Source organism: Centrocercus urophasianus, unplaced genomic scaffold, assembly GCF_019232065.1.
Source record: "Centrocercus urophasianus isolate 14NV4802_14NV808 unplaced genomic scaffold, USGS_Curo_1.0 seq_14, whole genome shotgun sequence".
In the NCBI taxonomy this organism is placed as follows: domain Eukaryota; kingdom Metazoa; phylum Chordata; class Aves; order Galliformes; family Phasianidae; genus Centrocercus; species Centrocercus urophasianus.
Window position 1 is genome coordinate 12,704,563 of NW_024884586.1, and position 27,986 is coordinate 12,732,548.

The 27,986-nt window shown below is 43.5% G+C and overlaps 2 protein-coding genes across 5 annotated transcripts in view; one reads left to right on the forward strand and one right to left on the reverse strand.

Moving 5' to 3' along the window:
* Positions 1-7,239, forward strand: part of PRR5L (proline rich 5 like) — a 47,912-nt gene extending 40,673 nt beyond the window's left edge. The window contains exons 10-11 of one of the 4 annotated variants that reach the window (XR_006167923.1): positions 1-6,033; positions 7,136-7,239. Coding sequence is in view for 2 of the 4 variants with exons in the window: in XM_042813265.1 (XP_042669199.1) it covers positions 1-383 (383 nt within the window). In the remaining 2 variants the exon portion in view is untranslated. The other 3 variants (XR_006167924.1, XM_042813266.1, XM_042813265.1) reach the window with 3 other exon arrangements.
* TRAF6 (TNF receptor associated factor 6) lies at positions 6,507-27,915 on the reverse strand. Its single transcript, XM_042813264.1, has 7 exons — positions 27,853-27,915; positions 21,388-21,713; positions 15,612-15,762; positions 14,836-14,994; positions 14,291-14,362; positions 12,969-13,046; positions 6,507-11,031 (listed from the first exon to the last, which is right to left on the reverse strand). The coding sequence occupies exons 2-7, from the start codon at positions 21,681-21,683 to the stop codon at positions 10,150-10,152; spliced, it is 1,638 nt and encodes a 545-aa protein (XP_042669198.1). The 5' UTR covers positions 21,684-21,713; positions 27,853-27,915; the 3' UTR covers positions 6,507-10,149.
* Positions 27,916-27,986: the final 71 nt, after the last annotated feature.

Genomic DNA, 27,986 nt, shown 5'->3' on the forward strand with positions numbered 1-27,986 from the left:
AGAGACGGTACTCCAGATCCCGTTCCAAAGCTGGTGGACTGAGTTACTCCTCCCACCTGGTTGGCAGTCGGCAGCCCAGTGAGATGGCCCTGACACCTCTGACGGAGCAGGAGGGTGAGGCTTATCTGGAGAAGTGTGGTAGCATCCGTCGCCACACTGTTGCCAACGCTCACTCAGATATTCAGCTCCTGGCGATGGCCTCCATGATGCACACAGGCATGGTGATTGAGGAGTCTGACAGCAATGACAAATGTCTCCTCCTGCAGCCCAGTTTCAGCCACAGGCAGTGCTCCAGTGAGCCCAGTATTGCCGATGGGCCTGAAGGAGGCATGGCAACAGGCAGGCAGGACTCAGCAGAGCTGAACTGCACATCAGTCAGCTAGAAGAAGTCTCTCCGAGGAGAGGAGGAGCGTATGTGCTAAGCTGGACAAATGCTCCTGTCACCCCCGCTGGAAAAAAAGGAAAATTGGGGTTTTGCTCCTGGTAGTGAAATGGTCTTGGATGATTTAATGTCTCTTTGGGAGTGCTCTCCAGACTTGTTTTCCTTGCTTGTTTGTGATTGTTGTTGATAGAGGTACCAGCCGGCTCCCGATTGAGGGTGGTGGGCTGCAAAGTTGAACGTTGCTGTGTACCTTCTGTAAGCTCTTTTACTGTACTAACCTAAATCTTCTGGCCTCAGGTTTCCTTCTGTTTCTTTGGTATGATGCAGATGAGCCTCTTTCTGCTTTTGTCTTTCCTGGTTTTGTGCTACTTGTTTGCATCACAGGATCCTGTGCTTAATGTTCTTTCTTCTGTAGTTGAAGTGGTGACTAAAGACTACCTTTTTCTCTTTTGAAGTTGAACTCAGGGATAAAACTACTTGGATCTTGCAGAAAGATCTGTTCAGATTGCTTGAGAGAAGGAGATCCTTCACTTGCTTCCCACAAGTGTGGGGGGAAGAGAATCTTGAAGAAACCAGCTTTTTTTAGCCCACACATGAACAGAACTGGATACGTATGGAGTGCCAGCTGAACCCTTCCAATGTGCCTTATGTAGTTCCAGTAATGTCTTTGGTGTTGATGTTATAAATCGAGCACCAAGGAGAAAGGTATAAAGTGAGAGCGAATACAGTCCTGAGCATCCCAGTATTTGGCATCAAATTGCTATTTAAGTTCTGGGGTGGTGCAGCTGCAATGAAAGGAGAAATCTAAACGAGTCCCTTCTGAAAGGGAATGCCCATGCATTTCTATCGGGAGAAAGCTAAAGGTGCTTCTCCAGGATGACTGTCATGAGTGCAGAGCAGGAGATGACTTACAGGGCTGCTTCCTTGAGCTGCTGTGGTACTCCCTGCACTTGCAGGATTCGTGAGAGCAGAGATAAGCAGCTGGGTGCAGAACGGAGCGCTGTCCTTGTAGCACATTTGTGAAGTGCTTCTGACCTCCAGTGGTATCTCGCTCAGTGAGCATTTCTTTAAGATGAAGCGAGGGCTACGTGTAGTCTTTGTTCCTATTTTTGTTTTGAAGATTAGGATTGGGTCCAGGTTGTCAGTGTGTCAGAGTTGCAGTGCCCACTGCATGGCACCGTTTGGTTCTCAACTGCTGCTTCTGTGGGAGCAGAACCGATTTGTTGGAGCAGTACTCTGGTGCCTCGCTAAGCAGATTTGCAAGTGTAATTACAAGCTTAGAGGTAAACTGAAATGCTGCCTTAAATGTCAAATCCCATTAAAAACGTGGATATAATACCACAGCCTCTAGAATCCAGTCCCTGTGGTACTGACTGCAAATAAATCTATCCTGACAAGGGAACAGGAAGTTAGGATGAGTCTTCAGGAGATGTTTTTACATATTGTGACGTTAATTGCAGAATTTGCCCCGCTGCCATTGGGCATTAAGCACCTTTTATTGCATGGGCTGTACTGAAAGAGCAGCTTGGACCTGCTGGGATTTGACTTTGGTAGCATGTGCTGCAAAAAGCAGTTGGATGGTTATTGTACCACAAAGCACCAGAAAACCCAGCAATGAGCACAAGTCTTGCTGTCTGTGTACATGAGAATATTTCTTTGTCTCCTGTGGTTTGCAAATCTCCAGATAGTTGGAAGGGGCTGTGTTTTCTTGTAGTTGGTCACCTGCGACACCCTCGCTGCTGGCCTTTGTAGAAATGCAGTGTTTTTGTCCCTGCTGTAATTATGTGAGAGAGATTGGGTTGTGCTGTTGGCTTCCTAGGAAGGATGTGTCTGGGGAGGCAGGAAGAGGGGGATTTAAGCAGTCCTTCCTTTAAATGGATTCTAGGGGAAGTTGCCTTCTTATTCCTAAATTGGACTGATTGTGCCACCTGATGCTGTCACACACACTGACTTGCAGCCTTCTCTTGGCCACAGTGTACACGTGGGAAGTGCTGATCCTGCAGCATTTCAGCTCACTCCTGTAAGTGCTTCTCATCTTTTTTACTTCTCATTTCCCTTTTGTAAATGCCCAAAGTTAGCAGCGCCGCCTTCTGTGATGAAAATGAGTATGATTTATTTCCTGACATACTCTTGAATCATCTCTAGGGCTAATAGGAACCCAGTCCTGGTTTTAACTTGAATGTCTTTTGTTTTACATCTATTTATAATTTTGAATCATGTTGATTTTGTACCTGTTACGTTGTGGAAATTTGCACCGAGCCACTCTGAATTGAGCACTTCCCCTGGTTGTTTGGATGTTTTGTTTATGGAGAATTAAAGCTGGTGGCTTTACTTTTTAAACTGAACTAAACTTTTTCTCCAACTGACACAGAGGATCTGGTTGGAACTAGGTTTTCACGGGCATTTGATGGATCTTGAACCTTTCTTTTGTCAGTGTTGGTACTGCTGCCTTCTTTCCCTCGAGGAAGAGAATGCTGCAGAACTCGGGATGGCTGTGGGCAGTGAGCTGCCCCTTCTGTTGGGGTGCTTCTGAGTGAGGTGGGTTCAGACCCTTCTCTACAGCCTCCTGACTCCTCCAGGAGTTGGGATCTTAAGGATCTCCACTACCCTGAACTCATACTGCAGTACAGAGCAGCTGCCGATTGCAGCAGTGCTTGAGGAGCTGCTGTTTGAAGCCTCTGTCATTGGGCTTCAGAGCCAACTCCCTCTTATGCCGAGAGCCAGTTAATAATTCTTGTGGAATTATTATTATGGACTGCATAGTAACAGCCCCAGTTACCCTGGAAGAAAGACTGGAGTCACAGAATCATTATTTCTGGGCTAAAAGTTTATGAACACATCTGCGCTGGCTCATATTCAAGAGTTTGCAGTTGCTATTGTCACTGGAAAGAGCCCCCACACTTTTTAACCTCAAAACCTCAGTTCTGTGGGATTGCTCGGGCTCCTGGAACAGTGGACAGTGCTGTACCAGGACAAACTGGAAGGTAATGGAATTAATGTATATTAAATGTCAGTGAGAAACCACAAGATCCTCTTCAGTGTATGACACTTAGGATGATTTATTACCATTATTGCTAAGCAAGCCCTCTTTTCTCCTGTGGGTTTTTAATCCACTTCATACTAAGCAGCTATCGACTAACAGATATTGATGGTCCTTGGTGCAGAAATAGGAAGTCCTTCCTTCTCTCCTATGTATCTCTAAGAGGCAGCTTCACTATTACGAGAAGGGCTGTCTGCTGCCTTTCTTCAGGCTCGGGAAGTGAATGATCATTGATTTGCTGCGTGGTTGCAAAAGAAACAAAGGGAAGGGGGAAGCTGTTCTGAAGGAGGGAAACGATGGCACCTGTACTGGAAAGCTCCTGCAAAAGCAGGACATTTGAGTCTAATACTCTGCTCCCGGGCACCAGTGAGCTGAATGAAGATGGTCCTGGGAACTCAGATAAGCATTGGAGACTTTGTGTAATTCTCCTTTACAAGCTTGTGTGGGGGCTGCAGAGAGGAGAGGATTTATTGTGATTTTTCTTCCCCACCCACAGTCTCTTCCCAGAAGGCTGGGGAGAACAACTATCATGTACTGAGCATCACTGCTTGTGATAGAACATAGTTGGTGGAGAACCTCTAAGCAATACAGCCTGGATCTGGCTGTCAGCCTGTTCTGTGGCCCTTAGATGCAAGGCATCTTTCTCCATAGGTTACTTCAGGGAGAAAGAGAGGGCTAGAACCCTGTATTTTTTTCCTCCATTCCTTTAGTAGCTGCTATAGAAAGCATCAGCCTTGTTTCGTGAGTCCCAGTGGTACTTTAAGTACAGATTCACTTTTGAGTTTTAACTAGAGGATCCATAAGGGATGTACACATTAGTCTACACAGAGACTTTCCACAAGACGCAGCCAAAGCCTCAGCCTGAGGAGCACTTTCTAGGTGATTTGCTGAGGTAAGTGGAGTTTGTTACACCTGGTGAAATACAGAAACCAGGAGAACTTGTATGTGCCACTTCTCCTTGACAGTAGCCTGGTTCCTTGGTGTGCTGCCAGAAGGCCTGACTCATACCTAGCTGGAAACACTGCTTTCTTAAAAACAGCAACAGAAACCAAGGTAAAGCTTAGAGAGAAACAATGTAATGCATAATGGTGACCCAATGCAGAAATGGAAATAAAACCACTAAGCTGTAGCGTACTATCCTAGGGTTTGACAAGTGGCTTTCACTGTTCATGTTTAAGAACAGAACTGTAGGGAGCTTTCAGTATTATGGAGCTGGTGCCAGCAGTTGCAGAGAGGACGTGTGCTTCTGAAGGCAGGAAGGAAAACCAAGGGGTTACCAGAGCGGACCCGCAACAGACCTGCTGGGACTCTGCAACCTACACCCGTCTCTGCAGAGTGGGATGAGGTAAGAATTGTCTTGCTTTTTATTTTTGAACATATAAATTAACTTGTATGGAAATGATTTTGTCTGAGAGGGGTAAGAAGTAGAAGATGAATGTTTCGAGGCAGTTTATCACAAGGCAATTAGCAAAGGAACGCTTCTACTTTAAGAATGCAGGTGCTTCTTCCAAAATTATTACTGCCCCACTGCTAAAATGCTGCTCCATTTAAACAGGCAGTTCTTAAGGCTCTTCAGGAAGCTGAGCAGAGCAGAGCTGTCCTGTAGACCATGCTGCAGTGCAGTATGAATGGCTCTGGAATGGGCTATGTGCCAGCCTGAGTATTTAGCCATGGTTGCATTAGTGAGCAGCTTGCACTGAGTTGCAGTGAAGGTCTGGTTGTGACAAAAGAGCAGGAAAGCAGCAGCTCCAGCTGTGAGAGGAAATCACTGAGCACAGGAACTGTTGTGGGCTGTGTCAGTCCAGATGAGTCAGAGCAGGAAAAGGTGGCTCATCAGTCCCAGCCTGGACAAAAGCTAATAGGAAAATGATTTCCCAGTTCACAGTTTCAAAAATTTCCTCATTCCATCTCAGAAGGAAAAAAAACCCCCACAACCCAAGCACTCGCTTCCACAGAACAAATGAGTTCAGTCATGACTGCTAAAAGACTGGATAGAGCAGGGCTCCAGATTTCCAGCAAGTCTTGCTGCACCTCAGTCGTCATCTGTTCCCCCTCACAAAATAAAGGTAAAGTCATGGAGGCAGTACTGTGTATTTTTTTTTCTGAACTAAAGAAAAGTTGTGGCCTTCCAGAAGGAATTATGACAGGAACGGTTGATAATGGTTCTACTTGGAATAAAATACTACAGTAGATTCAAGCTAGCATTCGTACATTAGAAGCTTTCTGCTTCTTTAGGGGCAAGGGAAAATTAAAAATGAGAAACAAAGGCAGACATATCTTAAAAAAAATATTTGTGAACTGAAAGAGGTGGCAGAAATAGCACAATCTGCATGCGTTCTGAGATCTGCCAGGCTGACACAGCTGTTAGTGTGTAACATGTCTGTTTTTACATAGGTGAGGATTGTTATGGATAGGTGAGGTCTCAAAAATTTAAAAAAATTAAAGCCAGCAAAGCAAAAAAACAAAACAAAAACAAAACAACAACAACAAAAAAAAAACAACCAACAAAAACAAGACCTTGAAGAACAGATTTCCTGAAGTAAAGAAGACTTGGACGGTGTAAGGGTGGTGGTCCCCATGGATATTGTCCTTGCAGATGGAGCTAACAAAGGTCAGTGCTGTTGACTTGACTTCTGTCTCTTCCTGTTCTGCCTGTTGATCCGTTCCTGGCTTTCATGTTATTTCTGGTTATCCCCCATTTGTCTCTTATGCCCCCAGTTCATTCTACTTTGCCACAGTTATTCTCTGTTACCCCCAAGTTCACCCCTTTTCTGTCTATCCTTGTCTATGGCTGAACAGGTTGTGATGTTGAATAGTTCTCAATGCATAAGTTAGAGGACCTTCACCCAAACAGCTTCCTTCCATGCATTCTAATAATGACTAAAGCTGTCACCACCCTTTATGAACTACAACAATCCTTCCCTACTGAAATATACTCAGCATTTTTTGGTTTTTGACTTGCATGCTCTCCATTACTATGTTGTATAACTCAGCCAAATGAAACCCACAAGACAAAGAACCAAGTTCTGAAACAGTCGATGTTTTAAACAGCTCTCCCTTTGAATAAAGGTGTAACACACAATGCATGGTTTAATTACTTTATTTTTTAAAAAATCCTGTCAGAAATATAGCTGTGTATTAATTACAAAATATATTAATCTATTGATATTTTAAAAAGGAACAAGAGTACCTTAAATTCTGTTCAAATGGAAACCAATACAAACCTTTAACACTGACCCCAGAATAATCTCTTGCATCTATCATTAAGGTACTTGATGATGAGAGTCTCTCTCCAGACAAGAGCAGAAAGGCCACCCTGATTTCTTTCATTAGCGAGTTCAAGCCCTCGCTCGCAAACACAACCAGGCATGCCATGAGACCACTTAATATAGATCACATACCAACATTTTCAGTAATTTTTTCCCTGCCCTGCAGGGGAAGACATTCAGAGACAAAAAGAGAACACATTTGCAATATATTATAATTGGAAAATGTGCCATAGCAGCTTTGCAAATACATAAACTAAGAGTCTGACTTGAAACACGTTCAAGATGACAGAAATTCAGAAGATAAATAAGCTAAGCCACTTACTAAAACACCTTGAGATCTAATAATGCTGCAAAGCGTCTAGAGTGACACAAGTGGAGAACCTCATTCCTGAAGAAATTATACAGGAAGCTGACTTAACACTCCTATTTTTGTGTTTGTTTCAGGTACAACTCTCAAGGCTGCACACTATTCCCCTTCCTTTAAGGAGTTCTCAACCCACCCTGGCATAATGATTTTTCAAAACAGATGATCACATTTGTAAGGCTGGGGAAAAAAAAAAAAAAAAAAAAAAAAAAAGGTCATTTAATTAAGAATATTTTCATATGGAAACTGAGCACCTTAGTACTAACCTCAGGAAAGTTTGAATAAAGGGTAATAGTCATGAGAGGTGGGACCAATCCAGACTCCTAAGTATTCCATTGGCTGAAGATGCTGCTCTTATTTGGAAGAGAAAGCACTGGAACTGCAGTTAAAGGTGGGGAAAGAATAAGGGAACTGGAACAAATACACAAATTAATGTTTCATTAACATTTATGTTTCAGGGCAGGAGAAATTAATATTTAGCACATTAGCTGTCAAAGCTTCTTATGTAAAACTCTGGCATTACAGTAACGGCATCACTCAGAGTTCTACTAAATAATATCACAACAGAAAGGAGTAGAATAGCAGTGAGTTGAGCGCTCCTACTTACACGGTCAATACATGCTTTCTATTATATTCTATTCGCTGCTGGGTTGTGCTATTGTACAATGTTAGCCTGAATCATTTGAACTTCTCAACCTGCCACCAAACTGAGTTTCAACTAGAGGCGTAACTCTATCAAATGTAGCAGAAAAGGCTCAAAGCAAGAATTCAGTTTGCTGTAGGTGAGAATTCCTAACACAAAGCTTCAGATGCAAAGTATTAATGCACTTAGTGGGTCTTTGTTATAGAGTACAGACAGGGCCCTTTTGTTAACATCACCAGGGTTGAGTAGGGAACCGAGAGCTGCTTCTTGCTATAAATGAGCAGTCCTTCTTCTGCCTTTCTCCCCTGACCCACCCAGAAAAATGAGAATGGTAATGTTTGAGTATGTTGGAAAAAGATGGCTAACTAACAGCCTGAGAAGGACTGCAGAACTGCTGTGCAGTGCAAAGAACTGCCTTCTGGCTATCGCAGATCTGAGTACTGTTACAGGTATTAAAAGCTTTTCAGTGAGAATGGCTGAGTTACCAACACTGCTTTAACTGGAGGCACAGTGGAACAATCCAGTTAATGGGATGAGACTGCGCAGTACAAAATTGACTTAAGAGGTTTAAAAAGACAGATGTAAAGCAAGGATCTTTTCCTGTTATTAATATAAGCTCACTAGCCCTCCAAACACACCAAATACACTAATAAGTCACTTGTGACTGTCACAATTAGCCAGAAGTTCAGTATTCAGTAGCAACAACGCTTAACAATCTCTCTGCAGATACCAGTCTCTATCTGCAAAATAAATTGGTTCATTGCATCCAGCTGAACAAACCAGTAAAGGTAGAGGCCTGCAACTTCTAAGCTCCTACAAGTACATGGAGAAATCTCCCATATCAATGTACTGCAGTACTTGTTCCTTAGTCTTGTGCATATTAAGTATATGCACTTAAATACGTTTTCTAAATGATGATCCCCATGAGGTTGTTTTGAAGAGACTGCTTATTTGGGCTGCTTTTCAGTGTCTTCTAAGTTGTGGCATCCCAAATCCTCACACTGTTTCACTGGTTTGCAGAAATAATGGAAAAGAGATGCTCCTGCAGGGCTACTTCTTTACTCTGCCTTAGGCTGCACACTTCAGTTCGGGAGCAAACAAGACTTCTCTTTGCTATTTTTGAAGGAAAAGATCCATGCTTTATCAGTACTATGGTAAATCGTTAGCACCAGTGAACTTATCTACTCTGCTTTGACTGGTCAAAACTAGTATGTATATGGAATAAGTAGAGAAAACAACAACACATGCAACATGAGGAAGCTCATGAATCCTTGAACTAGTGAACTTAGTGTTTGGTTAAAGAGCTGTTAAGGAAGACAGGCTTTTTTTCCTGAGAACAAACAGGACTGCAATTTTTCCCTCACACTAATTAGCAGGCTTTTCTTTCCTCCTGAAGTGTTAAGGAGGTCCAAGGTCCTATTGTCTAATGGGACAGGAAATGGCCACAACAGCTGTACGCTGACACGGCCAGCTGTCCACTGAGTATTAAGAGGAGATTAATATAGCTCCTATCACCCAGAACATCAAGGGAAGGGATGACTCAGATGCAGATTCCCAAGTTCAACACTGCTATAATTTAGGTTTCAACAATAAAATTCTGCAACCCTGTCTAGTCACTGTACACCTTTGCTCATGTCTCTACCCTCCGCCCAAAAACACCTTTCAGTCTAATGCTACACTTACCTCTAGTAACAGCAATTGAGATTCTGGGCCTGGAACACACAGCACACGCACTTGCATACAAAAGTTAGGGTCAAAATAAAGAGCAGTGGGGAGTAGCACTTTCAGACCATCTTAGAAATATTTCTAAGAGCTTGGCTCCTTTAACCTTCCTCACAACACTACCACCTACCTTTCAGAAATTCTACTATCAACTTGATATTGACACACAATTTCTTACTGCAGCAAAGAAGGGTCGAAGCATCTCGCTTTAAGTTGTGTCAGCAAAGCTTTAACCTGACTTCATTTCAAGAGAAACATAGTCAATTAAAAATTCTAGGTAAGTCAACATAGAAACCATCTCACCCAAGGCAAAGCTTTCCCAAGCTCCATGAAAAAAAGCCTAACCCTCATTTTTATTAATTTACCTACCTATGATTTCCCTGCTGCAGTACCTACTCCAAGGCACTGAGCTGCAAAGATTTATAGGTCTTTTCTGATATGACTTGCTTGCACTTTGCCAAACAGAAATGTGTAGGTACTTCAGTAAGATTTTCTTGTAGGCAGTTAAATTTTGATTAACCACACTTTCAGTTAGCTTGCTACAGAAGTAGCTTACAACTTAATAGAGAACAATTGCTAGTATTCAAACACGACCTCATAGAGCTGTTCAAGTGAAGATCAACCGTGGCAGCATTTACGATCTTATTCAGCCTATATGGATAGTGGAGCACGCGTGTATCTGTGGTGGAAGAGTACGACCAGGCCTCCATCCCTCTAGTTAAGACTTGGTTACGCAGCTCCATCAGTACTGCGAGCTTGAAATCCTTCCCTGCGAAGGCTGTTCAAATCTAGACGTGTTAGAACTTCACAGCGCACCAGAAGGGTATCATCCTTTACAAAGGTTCTTTGCTTCAAAGTTTGCAGGTGCATGAAAGTCACATAACCAAAACCTTTTGGATTGCGATGAATCGTTGGTCTCTGGAAGGCGAGTAACTCTGGCTTGGCTTCCATTACTTCTTCATGATTCTGCCTCTCGGGGCCTTCCGATTGATCCAAAATAGAAAGTCGAATAGTGCCTTGGAAAGGCCAGGGCAGATGGCTGTCATATTCCCCTTGCATCGTGTGGACAAACAGAGATATAAAATTAGCACACCGCTGAGCATTTGGTAACTGGATATGCAGGCGCAAACACAGCTTGTAGCCAGGTTTTCCAGTATAGAAGCCGGGACTGTGCATCACAACAGGCCTCTCTTCTTCCTGGGCTTTCTGAAGTCCACTGAAGTTCTCGATCTTCCAGATGTAAATACCATTACATTGTTGTGCCTCCATTTCAGTAATCTTTCCCTCCAAATTTCGGATGGTACGTTTGAGTTCTGCCATGTGAGTGTTCTGCGTCTCCATCTTTGCAATGAGTTCTCTGATTTGGTGATCTTGTCTCACTAGACGACCTTCCAATTGCTGAATAGTTTCTTTAAAGTTTTCAACTTCTGGATTACAATTATATGGCGCATGTGACACATGGGAGAAGAGGGCAGGCTCAAACGGTAGGCCGTTGATAAAGGGTACAGGGTTTGTAGCAGTAACACTGATATTTTGAATGCTCTGAGCCATCATTCTCATGTGAACCTGAGTGAATTCCTGCATGTGTCGTGCCAGCTCGTTCCTCTGCATCTAGGATTTAAGAGATGTAGCGTTAAGAATGCATCACATCCTAAATGTGGTTCTAAAGTACAAATAAATAAAAATCAAACAAGTCCTGTTATGTGAGAAAAAACAGAATGCAAGTCAAAGACAAACAATGTGACAAAGCTGTAAAGGTGATGTGAATACCAATGAAGGGCTTCAAATTCAAAAATCAGATATGATAAATGTGAAAATACATTCAAATGTCAGTGCACAAGAGCTGTTTGACAAAATATACACCTGGTGAAAAAGCATCAGCAACAAATAAGTATTTATGTGCTAAATCAGCATTGCATTTCCTTTGTAGACTTGCAGAAATGGCTCTCCGGTACCAGAAGATAAAGACCTACGAGAACTGATGGCATGAGGATGAGAAAGTTGATTTTCAGAGTTACTGCACAACTAGAAATAAGAATATCCAGCCAACAGAGTTTTATGGTATTTATTATTGGTATTCCACATCATAATGCCAGGTAGTGCACTGGGAATTAAAGAGTTAATGCTCCAGTTCTGTGGATCATGGATCACTCCTGGTACCTGGTTCTCAGAAGAGAAGAACAACTACATACTACATCCCCAGAGGTCTTTGTGCTGTTCTGTTTCCTGTTCAGAAGATAGGACTGTTGGCATATCACAAGATGACCCCTTTTTGCCTTCTGCTCAGCCTGGCTAAACATCTCACCTCAACATTAGAATAAAGTCTTCAGACATTCTCATTTTATTTATTAGCTTTGATTCTAATTATATTGTATTATACTATGTTACCTTGCATTCCAATATCTTATTTAGTAAATTAGTTTGTTTCTCCTCAGATTGTTGCTGCTGTTTTGTTTCTAGGCCCATCTCCCTACCCTTGGCCCTTCCCCCCCCCCTGTTTTTTTTTTTTTTTTTTTTTTTTTTATGGCCAGCAGGAACAGGGAGGTGATTGTCCCTCTCTACTCTGCCCTCATGAGGCCCCATCTGGAGTACTACCTCATGCTCTGGTGCCCCCAATACAAGACAGACAGGGAACTGTTGGGGAGGGTCCAGAGAAGACCCATAAAGATGATGAGAGGGCTGGAGCACCTCTTCTCTGAAGACAGGCTGAAGAAGCTGGGCTTGTTCAGTCTGGAGCAGAAAGGCTGCAGGGTGACCTCACTGCAGCCTTCCAGTACCTAAAGGCAGCCTACAAACAGGAGAGGAGTCAACTCTTTGAAAGAGTAAATAACAGCAGGACAAGGGGAAACGGTTTTAAGTTGAAGGAGGGAGGATTTAAGTCGGATGTCAGGAGGAAGTTCTTTACTATGAGATTGGTGAGGTGCTGGAACAGGCTGCCCAGAGAGGTTGTGGATGCCCTGCCCCATATTGAGGGCCAGGTTGGATGGGGCCCTGGGCAGCCTGGTCTAGTATTAAATCTGAAGTTTGGCAGCCCTGCCAATTGGCTGGGTGTTGGAGATTCATGATCCTTGAGGTCCCTTCCAACTCAAGTCTTTCTATGACTCCCCTTTTCCAGGGCATGAGTCTGTGGGTCCCCACACCCTGCTAGTCACAGAACCAGGCAGAACCAGTCCATAAACCACTGACACAAGATTAAGTAGCTTTGGAATTCAATCATATTTAAAGCATTCTCAAGTCATCTTTACCAAACCTAAAAAGTTATAACTGTATTTGGTCAGAACTTTGTAAGAAATGTTAGAAGTTACTTCCTTGGTATAAAGTTGAGATTGCACTCATGGAATAATGCACATCCATCAAGTACACATTCAAGTTCTCTAAACTTGGGACTTTTGAAAAGCACTGGATCAACATGCCATGTTTTGGAATTAGAATGCCTCCAAATGACCAACTCCACCAATCACTGAAGATTTGAGTTGGTAGATGAGACAGTAGGAACAGACAAAGAGCCATGCAAAACATCTGCAGCTCACACTTCTGACAAGGCTTACCTTTTCAGGACACCCAAAGGCACTGTAAAAGCACGGTACTGGGGCAGTAGGACAATCATTATCGTAATGGTTGGGCATCTGAAACAAATCAGATTTGAAATGAGTTCTCCCCATTAAGAGTATTCTCTTTACAACATCATCACAGTCCAGCTTGCCCTATTTCAGTATATGTACCTGAAGTAAAAATCAATTTATTTTTGTATCATTCATTTGAGAAATAGGGAAGCTTTAAACAAGAGTGTGCAGCTAATGATAAAAATTTAACATCTTCCTTGCACGTACTTCACTCACTGCTTCATTGATGTAGTATCTAGATTATGCATCAGAAAGCATTAGAGTTCCTCTCTTGTGCGTGAGCCTTTTGTTTCTAGCCTATACTCAAGCTAGATCACAGTCTACTTCTTTCTCTTCTGAAGCACTATTTACACGTACTCAGAAATAGTTGTGTCGCTCCTCCTTATTATCTTCTCAATAAGACCACATTACTTCAATCTTTCTTACAGTCCATATTTTACAGACCCAATTATGTCATCGCTCCAAATTCTCCCTGTCCATCTTCACCCCAAAAGCCAGACAGCTTCAGCTGAGGCCTTGCCAGCCCTAACCAGGACTAAGGATAATTTCAGGTTTCTCAGGCAAAAGACTTGTTTATAAGCTCAATATAGGTCATTCACTAATCTGTTTTCTCATTCTCTGTTAAATAACAAACTGCAAAACTATATAACCTGAAGTTATGTTTGCTTCTTAGCAGCGTTTAAATCAGTATTACACCTGCAGTGGATGCAACTTCTTCAGAGAGATGAGGAGAGATTTAACAGCTAGGAGAGAAACCATTTCTTCAGATTTAATTTGAGATTGTGAAAAATACAAAAGCTGTTCTGTAAAGAAATGGCTGCAGCACAACTATCTTAAGGACAAATATGCTTGTATTTACTTTTATATGTTTGCTTACACTCTGCAGAGAACACCTGCATTTCCTTCAAGCAGAGGTAGCCTTGGGAGTAAGCTCATCCTCCTCAGGAGAGATCTATTTCATCAAGTGTGCATGAAACCCTTCGATCACATAACCATGCTGGCACAGCTGCCCATGGAAACAGCAGCTGCCCCATCCCTGGCTGTGTTCGAGGCCTGGCTGCATGGAACCCTGGGCAGCCTGACTGAGTGCTTGATGCAGTGGTTGGCAAGTCTGCCCAGGGCAGAGTGCTGGAACTAGATCATCATGGAGGTCCTAGAAATCCAAGCCATTCTATGATTAAAGCAGCATTTTAAGTACAAAACATAAGGCCCAGATTAAGCACGTACAAAAAAAGGCAGTTTCTTACCTGCTGCCTGATGAGCATTGTGTTGCAATATTCACAGAATACATTGGCAAGAGGGCAGGTTTGGTCATGAAGCTGTTAACAAACAGCGATAGAGGAAAACAAATTAATAACATTATGCAATTCCAAAGAATGCTAATCACTTCTGATGAGATATTTTAAAGCTGAATGCAACTGTGAAATAAAGTTTAAAAAGAAGAGCTAGGAGAAGAACTGAAGTGATCCTATTCTCATGCAGGTATCCCCAGAAGATGCACTTCTTGATCCTTTCTGCCAGGCATACAAACTGTAAGTGTGGGATATTGCTTTGTATATTACTTTGCCAGTAGGTACTGCCCCCTCTGATGCCAAGGCCAAAAAGCGACCACTGTGAGACATCTTTTCACACCACAGGGTTCCCAGATAAGTGCCCTCGTGTTCAGAGCTTCTACCCTGTGCAGTTCAAACAGCTCTTCCATATGAAAGCCTTCTTTCTTTCTACAAGACCATGATGTCACATTCATGAGCAAACCCATATGAATGGAGGCTGAAAGACTCCTGCCAAGTACCTCCTTATCTTCATAAGCCATAGATGTGGCACAGTTTGGACAGCACACTTGTCGCCGGGGACACTCCTGTGTCATGTGCTCTTTCAGGTGGTTCTTCTGAAAGGCTCCTTGGCACTGTGGACATTCCACAGCAGTGAAATCACAATGCAACTGGTGCTCCTGAACAAAGACAAAAGAGATTTGATACTGAAAACAAGTGCTAATTTATTGCTTGCTTTTCAGATAAGGCACAGCACAGGAGGAACAAGCAATAACCCTTCCTTCTTTCCTTCCAAGAAAACCCTTATTTACACTTACGCTCACTTCACTAATGGCACGTCGATGTTCTATGGCCAAGATCAGGACTTCACACATTCAAAGCTTCAAGAATGCTCACTGCTAAAATTCAGCTTGGTTTTTTTTTTTTTTTTCCCCTTACAACTTGGGTGTTATTTTCCAAAACAATTATTTCAACTAATATCTACTGCTTTGAAGGAAATGTTACACTGACTTCAAGGAACCTGTATGAAGTATGGATGAAGCTGATGGAAAGACAAACAGGAATGACCTCAAGAAGTGAGCTGCATTACTACAGTGTCACATACTCCAGGGTTTGTTTTTTTTTTGTTGTTTGAGAACCACCTAATTACAACTATGTGCTCCTCAGAACAAAACCAAAAAAATACAGTTGTAGGCTTGAATGAATGGAATCTGTATGAACAGGTATGACCCCTTAAGTCTGAATTTTTCCTCATCCTTAAAAAACAAGGTTCCGTATTGTCAGATCTCATTCTCACCTCTAAATGTCTCAGCTCCATCTTCATGCAGCAGCCCTTGTTGGGACACTTAACTGTTAATGAAAGGATTTCCCGTTTTGCAAAGTTGTCTGGAAAAAGTTGATTTTCAAGTAGAATTTCGTTGTCTACTGGACATTTGTGACCCGCATCTCTACGATGACAGAAAGACAGAAAAAAGATTTTGAGTTTCTTTTGCCCTTAATTTAAAATATTTTTACACTACCAAGACATTAGCAGCCAGGTAATGACACATGAATAAAGTACTGGAAAACAAAGGCATTTATGTGACAATTACCAGAAAGGATGCAATATCAGTTAGAAAAAATGACAGCATAAAGTTTCATCCGAGGTAGTACTATTGAGATCGCAGAGCTGTTCTAACTCAGTAGCTTTTAATTGCCCAAATGACATGATAGATACCCTGGAAATAAGCTTGTGGAGGATGTAGAGAACACAAGAACTTATGGCCTTGTTTCTGTAAGGACTTCACACAGCTGAAACAAAAGAATATTTCACATACTCTTCCAAAACAGTCCTTTAAAGATTCTTAGGCATTTCTCCCTCCTTTCTCACTTTATGAGCAGCCAAGGAGACCATTCCTGAGACAGAAAGCAATCTTTTCTGGATTAACTTATTTCACAGAACTTTCTGAAGAGCTATTTCTCTGGTTTTTTTTTTGTACAATCACTTCATAAGATGGTCACCCTTCAATTTATGTATTTATACAGCAACATGGGTAAAGAACTCCTGACACAGAATTTAGTAAGAACTATGAAAATAGTGCTGGATTTGGAATTTGTTATTGTACCTGAAGCCATTACAACCAGACAGTCATTGCTAACTGGTGGAACTCTGGAGTCCAGCGGTGGAGCATTGATGCACACAAATTGCACAAGGAAACTCACAGCCTGTTAACACTTCACAAGGCTCTGTCTGCATGCGTGGAGATGCATCCGGGGAGGGTCAGGTTGGGTATTAGCAAAAGGTTCTTCATCAGAGGGTGATCAGGCACTGGAACAGGCTCCCCGAGGCTGCGGTCACAGCCCCAAGCTGCCACAGTTCAAGGAGTGTTTGGACGACACAGGGTTTGTATTATGGGTGGTCCTGTGCAAAGCCAGGAGCTGGACTCAGCGACCATTGTGAGACCCTTCCAGCTTGGGATATTTTGTGATTTTATCTTTTTCCTCAATTGGAAATAGCAATAACATGGAAAAACCCATGGGGTGGGAAAAATGTGAGAGCACGCTTGCTGTGCAAAGATCAAAGGCCATTCATTATTACTGCTTGAAGTGTGAGGGGGAAGTAGAACCCAGTGTGCTGTGGAGGATAGGAGGGAATTTGTGGTCTTCGCTGGAAAAGGAAATAATTGGTCAGCACTCCATCAGTAATGCTGCCAGAGGAAGTGGGGGTAACAATCAGAGTTTAGAAAATGACAATGAACTTCCTTTCCTAGGTTTGGCTCACAACAAGTCTGACAGTCATGATTGTAAGCAAATGGAAAAAAGACGACACCTAGCAAGCCACTTCATTTCACAGCTCCCTGAGCAACGTGCTGATCTTCATCACAAACCAAAAGTGTTCCCCCAGATTACACACGATCTACAGGCAGTCACTTCTTGACAGGTACAGCTTGGTGACAAATACCTCTCACTCAATGCAGTGGTGGCTTGGTAGGCCTGCCAGTAAGGCAGCAGCTTGACTTCTACACACAAAGATAAGAACATATTCATTATAAATAATGATTACCAGATCTCCTGCTTAAATAACAAGCAGTTTAAGAGCAAGAACGAATGGCATTTTCTATGAAAAGGCAGAAATAACTTATTTTGAAGAAATATCTGCTTTGTGATTAACAACTAATAGGTTTAGCTTAGAAACAAAACAGTCTGCATATGCTTTAATTGGAGGCATGTGAGTCATTTAACGAACTGCTAGCACCCAAAGCTTTCACTGCTGCTCCTTCTCAACTCATAATTCAGTGATCTGATAAAGAAGCTTCTGAAATTCAGTGAGCCCCACTAGTGTTGCTTTGGCATAAGACAAAGGAGGAGAGTAGCATGAAGTTTAATTAGCTATTGCATCTGAACTCAGTTTTCCTAAAATTTCTCATCAACTACTTTGCAGGCAGCAATATTTGTAACTATTATTTGTAGTTACTAAAGCAGATAAGCTTCTTCACTATCGTGACTCTCACTGCTTGAAGGCACTTCAGGCTGCCGAGGTTCGTTGGGAAGCAAACACTGTGATCAAATCCATATGGTGTAACCATGCCCTTCCCATTACAGGATCTAAAACTTCAGTGCTTAAAAGCTTCCCCCTCCCCCCCTTATTCTTTTGATAAAAATCTTTCTAGCTGCAGGTAGTTTCTTCAGCATGGGCAACTATAACTGTTGTCTAAGTCACAAGAAGCATCTCAACAACTTCCTGTCCTACAACCATCCATCCACCTTGTATCACTTAATCCTCAGTGCTCACTCAGGCTCTACAGAAGGCAAGACAGGATGAAATAGAAGCATTTTTTCCAAATAAACCAAATAAATGATAAATAAATAAATGATAAATGATCACTTAACAGGAAAAAAATAGCACTTAGCATAAAAATCACTTTCCATTCCCCTTTTAGTTCTGTACAAACTTCTCAATGACATTCATCAATATTGCACTGTAGACACTACAAACTCCAGATCAGTGTTGGACTGTGGATACAATGACAGTCCAAATCAACAGCTCAATCCACGCATCCTAATTCAGCAACTCAGAATGGTCTGGCCCTTCAAGTTCCCAGCTCTGCTTTCACAAGTGCTTACTGAATCTCAAAGATGGATGCTGATGGGGAATGAGGGAAAATAGTCACTGTTATTGAAACATCTGAAATACCACAGTGATGATCTACAGTCTCCAAGACAAGGAATACTTGCCACCCTTGTTCAGCATTCATTGTAATTGCCAATAGTAATTCCAGAAATTGAGTTCAAAGGGGAAAAAGAGGATATAAAAAGGAAGAACTCCTAGTTATTATTTATAGATTCAAACCTTTGAGCAGAACAAATACTCTGTTAATTAACAGAAGAGAAACCATTTTCCAAGCCTGAGTTTTGAGAAAGGAGTTTCTCTACCTTAACGAGACGCTCTGTTCTGAACAAGCTTACTGCAGTTCCTCACTAAACAATGGTAAATTCTACCAATGACCACCTACATAGCTCTGCAACAGGAAGATTAGGAAACAAGATCACTACAAAAGATCTGAAAGACTGGAAGAAGAGACCCATTTTGATTATCTTTGAAATGACTGGTAAATAAAGATTTCTGACACTCAGTACTGACTCATGTACTTTCAGGGCTTGTAGGCATCATTCTCCCATTCAAAGGCTTACAGATTCCTTATCTTTTCATTCTTCCAGCAATTCCCAAGTTAAAGAAGAACATAAAAACTACTGCTGCAAAGCAAACAAACATCAGAAAGCACAGAGAAAGCAAATAAGGAATTCCATGATGTAGTGGCTTTTATTACTACGGAAGTCTAATTTGATGCTTACAAGCACACATGGATTTATGCATCACAACCACTTGAAATAGTTCATGTTGGAACATGTGAAGTAAAGGCCAGAAATTGAAGCCACCTGCTTATGCACAGGAAACTGGATACCTACAGTAACGCTGACAGGTTTAGTTTCATTTTTGCTTTCTTCCATGCTCTTGGCTGACATGAATGACATTAAGTAATGCAGTTGGGTAAGATCTGACTTATTTTTTCCTTTCTCCAGAAGTAGGAAATGAGGCAAGAGACCAAGGGAGCAAGGTGACTTCATGGCAAGGTTATGAGAGAACTGAGCATCTCTGAGCCTCCTTTGCAGTACACATGGGGGAGTCACTTTTCATGTGTGAACAACTTCAATACTCTGCATTTTTTTTTTTTTTTGAATAATGAACCTGCACATCCTTTTCTCAGAAATGCTGATGAAATTAATGTTAAAAAGCTGAGCTGCAAACAGTTTCGTGCTCTCTAGAGAATAACCCGCTCTTCTGCCATCATAAGTAGGGAATGCAAAATTAGGTTCATTTTTTACTGAGCTCCAACACCTTCCTCCTCCATCTAGAAGGGATGTTGTGAGGAAATACATTAGTATCAGCCAATGCTGAAACGACAGAGAAGCCCACAGAATAATGCCTTCAGAGAACATTGCTGCTGGCATGCTATTAATTTAGTGAGCTAAAAATTATGAGCTATGGATAAAGAAAATAGAACTAGGGATAAACGTATGGAAAGCTGAACAAGAAAGTATTGTCTATTTTGCATGCTAAAAACAACTGCACGAGGAAAATAAAATGCATTTTACAGTAACATAGAAGACCGTCTGATTTTATGCACAAAGGCACGCAAAGTGATTTGGGAAATTAACCAACTCCATATGTGGGTCACACAATTAAGACTCCTACTAAAGCACCTTGACATTTGAGCTAAGGGAGAGATCCATAAGTAAGAAGTCTGGCTTAGGTCAAGAATCAAAAATATAGTAATATCTAACTTTTTATCAATGAGGTTTAATACTCAGAGGCATAGGTAGGACAGTGATGACTGTACTCCATATCAGAGGGAAGTACCAATCAGCATGCTCTCTGCCTTCTCTTCCCCTTTCAAGCATCCACTGTTACAAGTTCAGCGTATTCTTGCCTCTATTTTTTTCTCCTCCCACCCCTCCATACAGCAGTTTCTTCCCTCAACTCTTTGTTCCAGACTATTTCCTCATTACATTCTCCAGCCCAACAAGGAAGCAGATTGCAAGGGGAGAACTGAAAGCACAAATTGCCACATCTGTGCCAAGTAACCATGCTGCCAGTAGCTACTTGTAGTTACCTAAACACTCACACGGAGAGTACCTAAAAGGGAGCCTACAAACCTGGGCCTGGAGCATCTCTCCTATGAAGAAAGGCTGAGTGAACTGGGTCTGTTCAGCCTCGAGAAAAGAAGACTGAGAGGGGACCTGATCCAGGTCTATAAATATCTAAGGTGTGGGGGGCAGAATGGCGAGGCCAGACTGTTTTCAGTGGTGAGTGGAGACAGGACAAGGGGAAACGGCCAGAAACTGCAGCATAGGAAGTTCTGCACAAATGTGTGTGAGAACTTCTTTACAGTGAGGTGACGGAGCACTGGAACAGGCTGCCCAGGGAGGTGGTGGAGTCTCCTTCTCTGGAGATGTTTAAGACCTGCCTGGATGCCGACCTGTGCGACCTGCTGTAGGGAACCTGCTTTGGCAGGGGGGTTGGACTTGATCTCTGGAGGTCCCTTCCAACCCCTACAATTCTGTAATTCTGTGAAACAGGAGGAGAATCAACTCTTTGAAAGGGTAGATAACAGCGGGACAAGGCAAAATGGTTTTAAGTTGAGGGAGGGAGGATTTAGGTTGGATGCGGGGGGAAAGTTCTTTACTACGAGAGTGGTGAGGTGCTGGAACAGGCTGCCCAGAGAGGTTGAGGATGCCCCATCCCTGGAGGTGTTCAAGGCCAGACTGGATGGGGCCCTGGGCAGTCTGGTCTAGTATTAAATGGGAAGGTTGGTGGCCCTGCACATGGCAGGAGGGTTGAAGATTCACGATCCTTGAGGTCCCTTCCAACCCTGGCCGTTCTGTGATTCTGTGAGAAGACAAGGTTTACAACCCTGGGCTGAAGAGGGGACCTGGTAGCTGTAGCCAAATCCTTCAAATAAATTACTATTTTTATCTAACATGTACTCCGTCAAGTGACTTCTTAAGGATGATTTCCATAGGTTTGCCTTTACCTTATTGATTTGACAATGCAGCCTTTGCAGAAACGGTGCCCACACGGCGTCTGCACTGCTTCCCGAAGGGCCATCAAGCAGATCGGACACTCATATTTGCTTTCCAAGGGCGGATCGAACTCCACGTCGTATCCCTGCGTCTCCTCCGTGAAGGAGCTGGGCGGGTTGCCGGTCCCACTGCCAACGCTCACGCTGTCTTCTTTCGCTCCCCCGCTGCAGGCGCTGGCCATGGCCGCACAGCAGCCACCATCCATGTCTCGGGCCCCACAGCTGCTGTCACTGTGTAGCAAGCTCATAGCAGCTGGTCGAGTGCCACACAGAACGCCCTGCAAGGTGACAAAAAGATGTGTTAATTTAAAATACTCCAAGATCTCCCCTTCCAGTCATGAGAAGATTTGAGCTGTGGCCACAAGCACTGGAGCGGTGCTACAGACTTGGTTCTCCACACAACCACTTTTATCCCAGTTTCTCCACGATGTATCTTTTTATACTTATCTTGTAATGCATAAGAAAGAACACAGCATCCTGTCACTTCAAAAACTGACACATACACACCTCCCTGCAATCTCGTTCATCTGCCTACTTGATTTCTGTAAACATTGTCTCTCCTTGCTGCACCTACTGAGAAAAGCCTCTATCCCCATGGCCCTATTTTCTTTTAAAGCATTCAAAGAATTTCCACAAAAAGCACTGTAATGGAATGTGGCAATATCTCAGCTCCGTATTTTCTTTGCACTGACAGATGTTATTTAATATTTTCTGTATACAGATTTACAGTATAGGTTTCAACTCAGTTTAGGTACATACCCACAGATAAGGTAGGTCTGGGCAGCCACACCAAGCAGAGGATGTGCTGGAAACGAAATGCAAATGCACGGCATCGCTGATAGCACTTCAGAACTGTCAGCAGGACTTGAAATTGAGTAAGAAGCTGCACAGAAGATAAGGCTAATAGTTCTGCAGCTCAGAATGTTATTTACCAGCTAGCAGTGCTCAAACAGGTTTCATGCTCTCCCATCCCTCTTCCGGTACAGGTGGGAGGGAGGACAAGTGACAACGCTGTAAGAACATCAGATAAAAATCACATTTCCCTGAGGAGGAGTGCATGGCATAGCGAGGCCTGTTTTTTAAACAACATTCCCCTCCTGCGTTCAGTGCAAGACTATCACTTCATCTGCAGCATATTCAGGATGGCAACGTAAGGATGAGCCCAGAGCTGGGCTGCAAGGACTGGTGGCATGCATCACTGCTACTGCATCCAGGGGCGGTGAGGATGCAGAGTGAGGGTTAACCCAACCACGAGCTCAGGGCACGGAACTTCTTGCCTTTAGCAGAATTGGAGCATCACAAGCCATTTAAACAGTGTTCACAGATAAGGGGAGGATGACACATAGATTGTTTTGTTTGGGCGCTTACTACGCAACACCTGAAGACTCCAACAAAAATGCTGATCAGCACACACATGCTGATGCTGTTTCTAGCCTCAGCTAGAAACCTGTGAACACATACATTATTACAGACATGCTTTAGGCCACCTGTGTGATAGCCTCAACTATTTCAGTACTACCTGTGTTAACAGTATATGAGCTATTTTTCCTCCGCTTATTCAAATGGAAAGAAAATGAAGGTACATCTACCAAAAAAAAAAATGAAGAAAGCCAGCAGTCCAACAGGCAAAACTACCATATACAGGTTAGAGTTCAAATCAAAATGTGACTTCTTTTGTTGTGCAATACTTTCCATTTCATTGAAGCACGCAGAGGTGCAAGCAGCATCTAAAAGCAGTGTTCCAGAACTGCATTATGGTACAGAGTCTCAAAGCAGCACCCGGGACAGGACTGAAGCAGCCAGACTGCTTACTTCACGCAGAAGCCATCCCACAGCACAGCTGCCTGGAGCTGCATCCAAGGGGTAAAGTTCACTCCTCTACTCCTTTTCTCTGTCCTCATGTGTTATCCTTACATATTATCTAACAGAGCAGACTTCATAACAGCACTCCTAAATACAGCAGAAATACAAGCTAAACACCAAATGACTTTTGGGCAGTTGATTGAAATACAGTCCAGCAATTAGTAGTTTAGCCCCACAGAATGGAAACAGAAGAATCACTGCTTTGAAAGATGGTCTGTCAAAAGCTTTTTCAGACTGTTGTCTGTAGTTCTCTTTTCCCTGGAGGAAGAAATGCTGCTGCTGCTGACAAACCAACAATTTGCATTTGACTGCTGTGGCAGAGAATGATGAGTCCACGTTTCATGAAAAATGGCACAGGAATTAAGCTGGGCCAAAGGAGTGTGAAGGTGGGTATGCAAGATTAGAATCCACTGGCCAGTATGGGAGTGGAAAAACTTACATAATTCCATACCACAGGGGGATATTTAGCGAGATAAAGGGAAAAGGAACACACGTGCCTTCAACAACATCACAAAGGAATTCAGGAAGTCCTGAGGAGGAAAATGTCACAGCTTCATCCAAATTCAGTTGTCATGTTAATTGCAGAGTGAGCTGCTCTTCCCTTCAGAGGCTTCCAGAAGGAAACACACCGTTTGAAATACTGTTCTTATAAGAAAGATAACATCACCTTACTCAGAATCTCAACAGCTGTAGATTTAAGTGCTGTGCAAGTGGTGTTTTTCGCTTGTCTGTTTCTACAGTCAGAGCAGGTATGTACATTGAGTCTATGGAAACAGAAATCCTACACCAGAGTCATTCTAGTGCATGAGTCAGTGCAACCAGCCAACATCCCAGCCTCACAAAAATCCCCCTGTTCAGTGATACACTGCACTCCCACATGGAGATTTCTGTCTGTATATGACCAAAGGGTGAGCAAAGAAGCGTGAGTCTCATCATCGGCTTGTGTCCAAATTTCCCTATCTGTAAAGAGGAGGAAATTTAAATAGGGTGATTAAGAGTCGGATCTTGAGTTTTGCTCATGTTTTTTGTGAAATGTGTAATAGGATTCCTCCTTCTACTCCGCTCATTTCACTTCACCTGGGAGGAAATTTTGCCCTCTCCATGCATTTACAGGCATGGCACACAGGTTTCCTAATCAAAGCCCACTCAGCCCTCTCTCAGATCAGCAGTCAAAGCCTAACTGCCTCTTCACAGCTGAAAATAATTCTTGCTCAGCCCTTAAGTGCTGTAATATGAATGTCCTGTTACTCGTTGCACATTTTGTCCCGCAGAAGTTTCAAGCAAATGTAACTATATACAAAATATGTTTTTCCTCATCTACACCAAAACCGTTTAAATCCATCCAGCTTTTTGACATCAGTAGCATAACACATTAAGTACTCTGGTAATCAACCAGCTAATCAACCTAACAGCCTTCACTTTGAAGTTAAACCAGAACATCAGAGGGCAATTCCAATCCTGATTAGCATGAAGTTTCTCAGGCAGAGAAAACCCAAGCGCTAGGTTTGTCAGTGCAGCTGAAACACCATTCCCCAGTGCTGGGAAGTCCCATCACACTCACTGAGCAGACAGACAGGAGGTTTTAGCTTGCACACAAGGCACCACAAGTCCCTGGGCCACCAGAGGTATTCTTTTTCCTCTATTGCAACAACGTTGTATTGTTTGACAAAAGACAAGAAGGTGCTTTCCAGGCTAACCAGTAATGCTGTGCTGTCCAATCGTTACTTATGCTGCTGGACTCCAGAACGATCCATCTGTAATGATCCAACTCTCAGACCCAAGGCAAACCAGACACAGGCAGGGCGATGGAATCCCTACACTGCTTTTCCAACTAAATCATAACGAAACCGCTCTTCAGTGGGCAACCTGTGCCACGTTGCTATTTACACTGTTGTGTTACAAAGCAATAAGGTTAATCTGTGATAACACAGTCAAGTCAGAGTGGCAAAATCCTGCAAGCATAGTGCACGTTATGATTCACATAAACAATTTCAAAACAGAACTAGAAGCCTTTCATGCCTTAAATTATTGTGTGCAATAAAGCTCAGCAGTCTGACTTGTGAAGTCCCACAGTACCATGGAGTTCAGCCAGAACTTTTACAGATTTTCTGCTCCAGCAAAGAGCCACAGGATTAATTCAGGTTTCCTAAATCAAAGGCTAAATGGCACATGAGATATCTTCCAACTGCCTGCAAAATTACACTCTCTGAGGTAACGAGAGGGAATAAGACTAGGCATTGTACCCTACTTGTCTAAAAAGTGAGATGATACCTATGCATTTGGCAAGCGCAGAGGACCTGCTACATAGGAACTTACAAGTTATGATGCAGAAAATGTTGAGTATTAATTAGTAAATATTGAAAATGATTAATTTTTGCATGACCTCTCCAAGAGGATTCCTACCAAGCAGCCAGAGAAATCAGTGCAGAGGGCTATTCAGATCCCTTTCCTCACTTGAAGTTGTAAACCTAATGAAACTGCTTTCAGCCCAGCTGGGACAAAGCCAGCAGAGGGCAATGCCTTTAGTGCCATGCAAACAAACCACAGGCAAAACTTTGCTTTTTTCTTCACCTGGCCCGTTAAGAACAGTTCTGTACATACAGATGTATGAGTCAAACAGATTTCTGGGATAGACCTGCGGAGCGACTTTAGCTGATTTGTTTATGAAGCCATACTTGCAGTTCCCAGGCAGATTAATCAATGGTCTGACAACTGATAAGCACTATGCTTAGCAGCATTTGCATTGTTAGGTGTACAACTATCAACACCATGGCTCCAGCCTGGCAAAACATATACAGTTACGCAAACTTATTTTAATTAATAGCTATAAAACACTTTCATTCCAAAGCTATCAAAAAGCAAGTCAAGAAAAAGCAACAGGAGATTCACGCAGAACTCATAACTGTGAAAAACAACTTCTGGTTCCTTCTAAAAACCTGCAAGGGTTCTGCTGAGATGCTGCCATAGCAGGGTCAAAGAAAACACTAGGACAGAAAGCACTTCAAGAAGAGGCAGGAAAAATATGGTTAAGAACAAGCATCATTTCTGCAGTGCCTCCAAACTGTATTTTATTATCATCTACATCTGTTGATGCTTGTTAACAGTCTGCTTGCAGCTAGCATTTGTAAAATCATTTGAGACACCAGGAAAATAAGCAGTGAACTGAGCACACATTCTGAAACAGCTCAGGCATTTCCCCTTTCCACTCTGCCTCACGTTCACTTTTCTTTTTGATGTGCCTTATACTCAGAATCTTGCACCCCTAGTTCTCCACAGACCAGACTTAAAAACATTTTATGCTTGCTTAGCTAATGTGTGCTGCAGAGAAGCAAAAGTTACACTTGTTGACATATTAAGGTCATGGAATATTTTCAATAAGAAGAAAAAGCTTGTTTATCTCAGCCATTTTTTTCACTCAGTATTCTGTATTCTAGTATTTACTGAGCATGCTTTCTTAAATATAGCATCAAACCTTTAGAACAGAAAGCAGCATTGCAATGCTAAAGCACTACAAACCTCAAACCACCACTTGCACACCCTGCCTGAGCTCTGCAGGTCTCCAGGTGCTTGGAAGAGCTGGAAGGCTATGCCCAGAGCAATACCTGCCAGGAAAGAAGTCACATGCTTGCTTTGATCAGCAGACTTCTGGGACTTCTTTTTTGATAGCAGCAGACTGTGGGGCTGTGTTTTTCTGGCCCCTTCGCCCTTAGGAAGGCAATGCCGTTCACCTGCAGGTGCTAACACAGCTGGTGGCTCATGGTTTCCCTGCCTACAGCAGTCCTCGGCCTGCAGAATTCATCAGAGGACAGAGCTACTTCCAGTGAGCCCTAACTGTTAGGTGTAAGGGGTATAATTAGATCACTGTCCTCTCACCTACAGAGAAAATTTCTGTCTCAGCCTGACAAGACCCACACTGACCGCTGTAAATCAGCTTACGCTGATGGAAGTACGACCACAATCGAAACTTCCTACTCGTTCTCCTAAATTCGCTGTAACCGTGCAGATCTGCCAGTCGCTAAGAGGGAGGCTCTTAGTTTCTGAAACAGCAAAGTTTCCCGCAGGGCAGTCTTACAGAGCCTTCCAGCTCCCTGTCACGCCGGGTCCCTTGGCTGAGCGTCCCCGTTTCACAGCCAGACAAACAGCTCCCGCTCCCGCCCCCCCCCCCCCCCCATGCCCATAGCAGCCACCACCCGCAACGCGGCCCTACTGCGTACCGGCCGGCCCAGCGGCCCGGGCCCAGCACCCTGCCGTCCCGGCACGGGGCTCACTTTCAGTTTCGGCGGAGCTCAGCCCGACGCGCCCCTGCCACGGAGCCTCCTTCCATCAGCACCGCGGCTCCCACTGGCGATGCCCGAGCGACGGAGCGCACTCTCGCCGAGGTCCGGCAAACCCACGCCGCCTCGCACCCCGTCCCGCCGGTCCCCGAACACCGCGCCCCCGCGCTACCGGCGTTCCACGGCGGGATGCGGCCGCGGCGCGCGGTTCGCCGCCCTCGTCGGTCCCGGTCCGCCGCGATTCTCCGCGCCGCCCTCGCGGCCGCCGACCCCCACTCACCGCCAGCCCCGCGGGCCGCTCCGCTCCTCGCCGGGCGCCGCTTCCGCCTTCTCCTCGGGACGAGCCGGGGCGGCGGCCGCCTGGGCCTGAAGCCGCTGCAGCGTCCCCTGCCGGCCCGGTGGATCCGCCCGCCT

What these genes read in the sequence shown, in the direction of transcription:
- TRAF6 (XM_042813264.1), bottom strand. Translation starts at nt 21,683, where the DNA reads ATGAGCTTGCTACACAGTGACAGCAGCTGTGGGGCCCGAGACATGGAT. An exon ending in TGGAGCTGAGACATTTAGAG is followed by an intron (nt 14,995 to 15,611) that starts GTGAGAATGAGA and finishes GTCTTTGTTCAG; the next exon opens with GAGCACCAGTTGCATTGTGA. An exon ending in CAATGCTCATCAGGCAGCAG is followed by an intron (nt 13,047 to 14,290) that starts GTAAGAAACTGC and finishes GATTTGTTTCAG; the next exon opens with ATGCCCAACCATTACGATAA.